At 38.4% G+C, this 9,560-nt stretch overlaps 1 protein-coding gene across 1 annotated transcript in view; it reads right to left on the bottom strand.

Annotated features, from left to right (window-relative positions):
* LOC108495136 (alpha-tectorin-like) overlaps positions 1-837 on the bottom strand; it is a gene marked incomplete at its 3' end in the record, with an annotated part of 12,071 nt that extends 11,234 nt beyond the window's left edge. Inside the window, exon 1 of the mRNA XM_017810459.1 lies at positions 114-837. Within this exon, the coding sequence (XP_017665948.1) occupies positions 114-569 (456 nt within the window). The remainder of the gene's footprint in view (positions 1-113) is intronic.
* Positions 838-9,560: the final 8,723 nt, after the last annotated feature.

Genomic DNA, 9,560 nt, shown 5'->3' with positions numbered 1-9,560 from the left:
TCTCTGCCACTCCATTCACCTGGAGGGACAGGAAGCAAGACAGGATTGAAGCAACCCATTTGGCACAACTCTTTCCTCTTGCACAGCCCCACAGGCTCTCCCCTCGAGCTTACCATCACCACTCCACCCTGCCCCAGCCTTATCCGCTGGTCAGCCACATCGACATCCACGTATCGGACGTAGGACACACGAGTGTTGCTCCCCCTGTGCTCGTTGGCTGCTTCCACGTTGAAGTAGGGCAGGGAGCTGTTGCTCTCACACAGCTTGGAGAGGGTGTAGGTGCAGGTGCCCATGAAGTTGTGTAGCTGCTTGTCGAATGTGTGGTAGTGAGGATCTCCTTGTATACTGCAAATTGCTTCTGGAGACAGGAAAAAGAATATGTTCTCATTAACACATGGATACATCCAGAAAGCCCACTTCATTTTGTACTGGGAAAACACAATCATCCTGATTGTATAGATTACATCTGGAAGAACTGAAACAGAAAGGGAGATTTGTAAGGCATAAGGCAATGTCAAAGAGAGATACCTATAGAAATTAACTGAAGCAAAGTGGTGGTGGTAAAACATGCAGCTGTCCTATAAACCATTAACTAGCATATAAGGTTGTCTAAAATTACCTGTCACTGGTGGTGGTGTAGGCTCTGTTGGTGTAGGTGTTGGTGGTACAGGTGTAGGGCCAGCTTCTGTTAGTGGAAAAGACAAGGCAATACAATGAGCTTTAACATTACAGGGTGAACACTACTTACATGCTAACATACATTAGTTTTCACTTACTCTTCACCACCATGAAGTTAGAAGTTTTTCAGTGAAGTAAGTAGAACTGCCTATTTTTAAAATTGGGGCTATATGGGTTTTTTGAGCACTAAGGAAAGCTCAAATTGTTAGCTTGATCAACAACTGAGCTTGAATGGCTGCTCTAGAGCTGGAAGTGTATTTACAATCGGGTATGTGACTCCCTCTGGTGTATGTTAAGACACATGAAGGTCCTGCTGGCAGCAAGTGTTGGCAGATCTGATAGCAAGATGAACAAAGAAGCTCTTGTCTCTTGGAGTTATGTTTGTGCACCATCCGGTGGCTGAATCATGTGCTAATACACCTGGAAAAATGAAGAACTGGCTCTCCCTAGCCTTCAAACAAAAGAAGGCCCCAAGTTTTGTTCATGGCATTTTAAATAAAATCATATGTTCTGAGGGTATGGACCTGAATGGAAAACTTTGTCCTGGGTAGTGTAAATTTGAAACATCCCATGTCATTAAATGAGTAGTATTTCGCAGAGAAGAAGACCTATTAAGACCAAATGACACTTTCTGTAAGTTTTTCAGCAAATTTCTTGTTCAATTCACATTTTGCAAGTATTGTGTGCTTGTCAGTAAAAGTGGATCCCAGTCACCCACAGCCTGTGCCAGTCTTGGCTGATCTGTTACGGGGTCAGAGATCAAGCTCAAATTGCTGATTCGTAGTCAAAGCTGACGGTGCAACTTGGTGTTCCTGACTCACTGTTATCTTTTTGTGACATATGGCTGTACTGTGTATTTGATGAGTTTGTACGAACTGATATTTGCTGTAAAATGCTTATCAGTGTATTTAATGTGGAATCCAAATTCAGTGTGCATAGCCTGCTCTGGGTTTAGAGATGCACTTCAGACTTACAAGTGAAGTAAACTTTGCTGGACCTGGTGAAAAAGGTCACATGTGCAGAGAAAGGGGGGTAGCTTATTTTGGACATTTGAGGTGATGAGGAAAGAATTAGGAAGAAACTACAGCGAAACACATAACACTCAAACAAAGTGAGCTGTAAAGTTTTTTGCGATTTCTCTTTTGTGGTTCGAGGTTCTGAAGAGTTGCTGCATTGTATATGGAATAGAGTAATGGTCAATAGCTTAAACAGAGATGAAGAAGCAGGACACACTCAGGTGCAAACACAAACTTACCACAGGATCCATCCCTCACTCTCACATTGTCCAGTGCTGTATCCCCATACTCTGTTAGTCCTCGGACAGCCTCAAAAATTACCTAGGCAGGACACAGAGTGATCACCGAATCAGAGTTGCTCAGGCAAACACAAGACTATTTCTCTTAGCATTATTTTCAAAATAAACTCTCTGGTTTATTGCTAAAGGCATCAAGTCAGCTGAGGTTATAACAGTTTTCCTAACTTCCCTCAGAAGCCTAAAATATATATTCTGTAATAAGGTAAGGACTGCAAGAAACATTGTCCTCTCTTTTGCTGACTTCTAAATGATTTATGAGAATTAGTTGTCTGAATTCTACAGAGGAGTCCAATGTAGGCAGCATCCCAAAGTTCAAACCTTCAAACTCATAGTCGACAAACTTACATTTAATTAAGACATCTAAAGTCCTTGATTTCATGATAAAATTAATGAGGGAAGGAAGGACAAAGAGAGAAAACCAAATTAAATTTTATCCGCTAACTAATAGCACTATTAAAACTAGGTGGTTGTTTGTTTCTCCTCTTAGTTCATTGACAGAAATCATGAGGCCATTATATTCACAAAATCTTGGTTATATTTTTAGCTTACATGCACAGTATTTTGCAACCTGCAAATGGAGAACAAATACTGACACTGCACAAAGAAATTCACTTTGAAAATATATTACCTTTATCTTTCTCTGTGTTGGGAAAGTGTGAGTGATGGCACCATAGTTCCAAAAAGAGCTCTGGTTTCCCTTCCGATGCCATATCACAGACTCCTGTGTGCCATCTTGGATAAGCACTCTCAGCTCATTCATCTCTTCTGATCCAAACATATAGTACCAGAAGTCGATGCATATTTTTTCAGAAACAATAGTCTCTGGGCTTTCCAGCCTGTTGATGTCGAACGGGATCAGATTACTTGCTTCTTGGTAGATGAAATAACCTTCTGCAGAGTGAAAAAAAATTAAAATACAGTTGAATCTTCCTAATTTGTTAGATGTTGTCTAAAATTGAAGTACAACCCAACTCTGGAAGAAATCAAGGGCGTCATTATCAGTGCAAAGAAGCAAAGTGGAGGGTGTTTGGACTTCATGTTGCAATGGTTAACCCCATATACTTATCCAAAGTAGAATGTGAGCCTGAGAGCAAAGCAAATACATTTCATCTCATGTGAACACTTATTTTGGGATCACAATTAAAGATGCAGGACTCTTTTGAGAGACAGCGCCTCCAGACACAGTGCCACACTGATCCAGGTTCAGTTTCCGCTTTCCTCAAAGGAAAAGAATGTAATCTGCTATACACCTTCTCATGTGGGATAACTTTTTTTTTTTTTCCCTAATGATTTTGGTTTCAAGATGAGTAAATCCCTGGCACAAGGAAAAATTCCAAACTGTCAGCATTTGGTTTTGTCTCAAAATTTAAGAAATAGAAAGTAATGCTTATATTTTATTCAAAATATTTATATTTGACATTGTGAAAAGGAAGAAATTTTTTTAAAATTCAGAAACTTGCAATGTTTCTTTTAGGATTTGAAATGCTTTAGTCTGATTGGTCTTAGGCTTGAAGTATTTTGCTTCACATAGACTAAGATCAAAGTTACATTTCCCCACTGCAGCTGGAGTCAAGTTTCTCCCATCTCACTATGGAAAGGAATCAAAAATAAACGAATGACCACTTCTATATGGTAAGGTATAGGTCCACACATTCAGTCATATATTAAAGCTGGCAAGAAAATCTAAGTACTATTTAAAGTGATAAGGTCTCTGTCAATTAAAAAAGAAAAACATTATTATTCGTGTTAATCCAAATTAAAAGCATTCAATTTCTTCTTCCAACAGGCACTTTTAATTGTTATTATAAAATACTAAAAATTCAGAAAATTATTTAGCAAAAATCCAAACTAATACCATTCTAATCCGCTTGCTGACTCTGACAGTAGCTGACCTTTCATTCTTGGGATAATTACAAGCAGGATGACTGCAAACTGATCCCCATAAATGGATATTCTAGTGCAAGGATAGTGGTTCAAGCACATAGAGATGGAGCCATGGAGCATTTGTTTGCTAATATGACCATGTCAGACTCCAGTTTTAAAATCATAGGTAGCTGAGGACAGACTTTTTAAATATATTCTTTAATTTCAGGCTTGATTTTGTAACACTTTTCCAGCATGAACTTTATCTAGGGCCAGCACAGTGATCATTAAATTTGTTACCATTAACTGATATCAGTGTAATTTGGCCACAAACCCTGTCTTGAAAAATGGTCTGTCACATGGCACTACATTCTCTATTAGGTCTTAACATGATATAATTAGCTTCTTTCTACTTCCATGCACTGATAAAGATATCCAATCTATGATAGGCAAGCCAATTTAATTTACTCCTAACTGATATGGTGAAAAGTCATAAACAGGTGTCAACGTGAAACGAAACCAACACATTTCAAGAGCTTTAAGAATCTCTTTTCTCTTCCAAAGAAATGATAAAGGTAAGTCAAGCTGTCTTCAAAAAAAAAACCCCAAAAAACCAGCAATGCCACAACCAAGCACTTACTTCCATCAGGATAATCTCCATCAGGACCTGTTCCATCAGTCGGAGTGTCATGCTTTGTCCGTATCCACACCCCCTGGTTGATACTGCAGGGCTGGGTCCAGTCACAAAATGGTCTTGAGTTATTATTGAAATCACATCTGGTGAGGTAAGCTGGAATACAACACATTAAAGTGAGGAAGAGGAGCTAGTATGTTCAAAATTGGATGTTAACACCACTAATGACATGCAGTTACCTGTTTCAGGATCCCATGTTCTCAAGCCACCAGTTGGCCTTTGCTTGATCCTGCCAAGAAAAGCAACAGAGTGAAGCCCTTGTGGAATTAATGACTCAAAAACTGTTTAAGAAAGCATACTGGGACCACAACTTTTGCCTTTGGGTGTTTCACTGAATAACTGAATAGACCCTGAGTTTGATCCGTATCTGACTTTCTCTTCCCATATGGAACTTCTTCCTGACAAAGCTCTGAGAGTGAGTCAAAGGTGGGATATGTTCACTTCATCTGGTGTGGAAGGATTCTCTGCTCTGTATCCCACTGAACTGAAATGAGAGGAGTTCTACTAGGTACAGGGAGCTATGGAAGAGATGGATGGATAAAGCACAGCTCAGACAATATCAGGATAATATTAAACATTTTTCTATTAACTTGCTCATGTCATTATTATCCCCACTGTTTCAAAGCAAAGTGTGTAAATGCCAGTAAGATAGTGTACTGTGTAAGTGTAATTTGCTGGAAGGCTACATATTTCCTTTAACTGCTGCAAATCTCCCATGACACAAAACTTTCATTTCATTCAGCTCTTCTGATTTACCCTGAAAATGCTGCAAAAAAAAAAGCAGTTACAAATGCACAGTCCTTGTGTGCTACAAAGTCCTGCAGAGATAAGTTGACACAAGGCCAAAATCCCACCACATATCACAGAATAAATGGTTCTGCTTTTGGGGTGTTTTGCACAGGGAAGGGATTTCCATGACTGCAAGGCTACAACAGTGGCTCTTGACATACTCTGACTGTGGTGCATAATTTCAGGTGGCAGGTTTCAGTTCCAAATTCTGTGGTGCCCTCTCCTTAATTATTCTTACTGTACTTGACACAGTCTAGAGAATTTGTCCTTGAGTGAAAGCATCACAATGAATGTCCACACTGCTCAAAATCCAAGCAATGACATTCAGAAAACTAGGGATATTAGGAGCAAATATCTCAATGAATTCATCATGAAATGATGCAATGAAATGCAGCAAGCAACTCTAAAACAGACTGAGCTAAAAGATAAGGAGGAAAAAGAATATGTAAAAACAGATAAAATAAGAAAGTTTTCTTCATTGTTCTTCTTGGATTTCTTCTACCATGAGAAAGGGAAAGCTGAGGGAAGTTTCCACTTGGTCTCTATTCAGTATTATCTTTAAACTGTTACACATTATGCAAGTCCTAAACCACGGATTACTATCAGTATATTCAGAGTCAAAGAGTTTTATAATGACTGTGGTTATTTTGTCCAGATCTCTCCTCTTCAGATGGGCCATTAGAAATCCATGTTACAGGTTTCTCTCTCAGACAGGAGCCAGTGTAGAATTAGGCAACCACAAAATTCAATTATTTCTTTTTTAAAACGACGTGGTTCAACTGTATAACATTCCACATTTAAAAAGTGAAGAAACAATCCACATTTTAAAAGCAAAGAAAGGATATTTATCATTAACAGCTAAGCTTCCTCAATTAGGCTATATTCATTGCTGGGCTACTTACCCTGTGGTATTCAGCACTGAAATACAGAGTAAAATTAGAGTGTATTGTAAATGCCAGAGAGTCCCCATGCTAGAACACAGAGTAAAGTCTTCTCTGTGGTATGGTTTGCATAGTAATCCACCAGCTGTACTCAGCAAGGAGAAAATGAGGACGACCTGTGGTGAAACATATAAATATATCGACAAGAGGGTGGAGGCGATTATAAAAATCTGTCCAACCCTGTATCATGTTCCCTGTGTTATCTACCCCGAGAAAAACACCTATGAACTGAATACTCATATTCTGTGTCACTTGTTTTGTCACTCTTAGCTGCTTGCTGGAGAAATTGATGTGATTTTGGCAATTTTTGTTGCTGTTGTTTTATATTAAAGAAGCCTGTAGTTTTAAAGGGATTTTTTTCTGACATAGATAGCAAGACAAATTATTTCATTTTAAAAGTCCTGCCCAGCTTCCACTACCAGTATAAGTGAGATTTCTCATTTTGACTGAATTTGCTCCCTTTTTGAAACTAACATTAAGCAGAGCAGATAACAAGACTTCAATTTACTCACAACAGTTAAGTTTTCATGGGCACAATTCAGGAAATTGCTGAAATATTACTGATACCACATTTTCCCTGCTAAAAAATAAAGGACCATTTTCTGGGCTTCCATGAAGTCTGTTGGTTGCTGACAGCCCAGGAGAAGCAGGTGGATCCCCCCCCACTGTCACCCGGACTTCTACTGTTCTGATGTTTTTCAGCATTCCTTGAACTGGGGTCTGAAAAAAAAATATGGCTCAAAGGCAGACAAGTTCCCTACTTCACTTGGATTTCATGACTGATGAGAATCAAAAGAGTGTCAGAAAGTGTACAGCATTTCCTTGCACTGCCTGGAAACCCCAGACAATGGCTCTTTTTTTTTTTTTTTAATAATATTCTGATGATAAAGATAATTAAACCTTCATAAATTAAGCCTGGAATTTCTTCAATTCCCTTTCACTCTGCTCATGAACAAGTAACTAAGGAGGCTATGTACAGAAACGAGAAATAGGGACAGATCAATGGAGGCTAAGCAGAAACACAAAAATATTTCAAGTTAGATGTTAGCTGATGTGTTGACAGTGAGCCTGGGGCTGCATTCTGCCACAAGCTCATGCTCTACACAAGCCTTTGCAAAAGCAAGAGGGTAGATGCTCACTTGACTAACAATAATCCCTCTCCAGTGTAAATCCTTTCCTAGGAAGATATGTGTACTTTTGCCAGCCAGTAAACAGGGAAGAGAATTCCTGTGATTTCAAGACAAAATATATAAAACCTCTTTCTCCTAACCCTTCAAGAGACTGCTACACTGCTACCTAGCACAAAGCAGAGAGGTTGCTGGCTGATATGAAGTGCTGGTGTCTTGTTGGGATGCACTTGCAGCACATGTATATCCCAGAGTCTATTCTTTCTGAGGCTACATCTAGAAGAAATTTTAAATGAATTAACTAAATGGCTGTTCTTAAATAGCAGAATTCTGTGCAGGTTTTCTTAATTTAGAACACATTAGGTTCTGTAAATTTGCACATAAAAACCAAACATCTTTATCTGATTTTCCTACAGTATGATTGTATCTCACTGGGCGTTGCACAGGTTTAATGGCAATGTTTTTTTGCATCCATTTCAGTTAAATTTATACAATTTGTGTGAGCAAAAGGATCTCTCTGTTGTTTCTATTCAGGCAATAATTTCTTCCTCTATCCTGACAAATGACCAAGTCAGTTTTTGCAGCATCTTATACCTCTTTCACTCTGGAACTCCCAGTGACCTTTGGCTCCGCTCTGCCTTTACTGACATTGTGGGTGAGAAGGCACTGACAGATCTACCATTTCTTCAGCAATCTCTCTATGTTGGACTATTGTTGCAGCTACACTCAAGTCACTGCTCTGATAAACATTCACCAAGGAGTTATGAAACAAACAATCAGCACCCATAAATCTATAAATAGATATATTTAGATTACACAGGAGTGTAAGTAATCCCACTTTTGCTCTGTTGAGTAACATGTTTTGATAGACTGATAGGACACAAAAAATGTCTTATAAATGGATGTTTCTCTGATGAGTAAAGTCTTTGTGTTCTGTTGAGCACAGGTTGAGGTTGGTTTTTTTAACTGCTGGCTCTCCAAATTGAAGCTTCAGTTTGAAATTCAAGCTCTCTCATTCCTGGTCTGAAAGCTGTAATAATTTTCAAAATGAAATGTAGCATTCTTATTAGAGTATAGGTGCCAGATTTAAATTTCATTGTCTTTCTTATGTTTTGAACAAAGCAGAGATAATAGAAATAAAAATATAGCAGGTTTTCTATTGCTTTTTCAGTTGTCAACTGCCTATGGACAAAATTCCTGAGGGCAAATAGTACTCTTATACTTTTTTATCTTTGAGCTGAAGTACATCCCAATGCATTTTGTTTCTAGCATACAAAGATAAAGACCAAAACATTCCTCCCAATTAATGCAATAAAGACGTTTGGCTGGCATTCCAATGGATATTTGAATAAAGAAAAGACCATCATAAGTAAAACTACTTTCTTCTTCATTTTGGGGTGCTGCACCTATAATCATGAGATTAATAAATCAGTTCATAAAAGCCCACAAATTTTCCAAGTCTGTCTATTAATAATAAATGACATATAAAAGATGATTTTGAGTAGGTATTTTGGGAGCAGATCTCTGGCAGGAAGAAACATGATATTTATCTCTCTACCTGCCTTTTTTATTTAGGGTTGTTTATTTTTTGATTCGATGATAATCTAAGCAACTGTTTCTGGCTCATTGGAGTTCAGGAATTTCATATCTGCACCTTGATATATTTTACATTTATTATTGAATCTCCAATACACAGCACTCTTGTGATGTACAGAGACCATTCCTAACAGTAGTTTCTTTCAGAGGCTGCTTTTTATTTCTATCAATGGGTTTGTAAAACCAAGCTACCTACAGAGATAAAGGTCTGATTCTACTTTTGCCCTGTTTCAATTTCAATATTCTACTGTCAAAGCTGGTGGTGCTGGTCTTAGTTCATTCTAGTCTAAAAAAAGGGACTCCTGGCTCATTCTCTAAATATTATTTGTATTACAGCAGCAGCTGTGTCTAAAATTAGCAATCTCAGGCTTGGCTTAGTGAATGCTGAAGTTTGTTTGAATTTTCAGCTCACCACTGCATGCTCCTTTGGTACTGACGAAGCCTGTCTCTCCTGTCCTCAGCACTCCGACACAGCAGGCCTTTCACTTACTTGAACCAGATTTTAAACAACTGTCTGTGCCTGGTTGACTTTTTTTCTACAGATCCCAAAAGACTTT

Source organism: Lepidothrix coronata, unplaced genomic scaffold (assembly GCF_001604755.1).
Source record: "Lepidothrix coronata isolate B3197 unplaced genomic scaffold, Lepidothrix_coronata-1.0 Scaffold29, whole genome shotgun sequence".
Lineage (NCBI taxonomy): Eukaryota > Metazoa > Chordata > Aves > Passeriformes > Pipridae > Lepidothrix > Lepidothrix coronata.
This window is presented reverse-complemented; position numbering and strand designations above follow the sequence as displayed.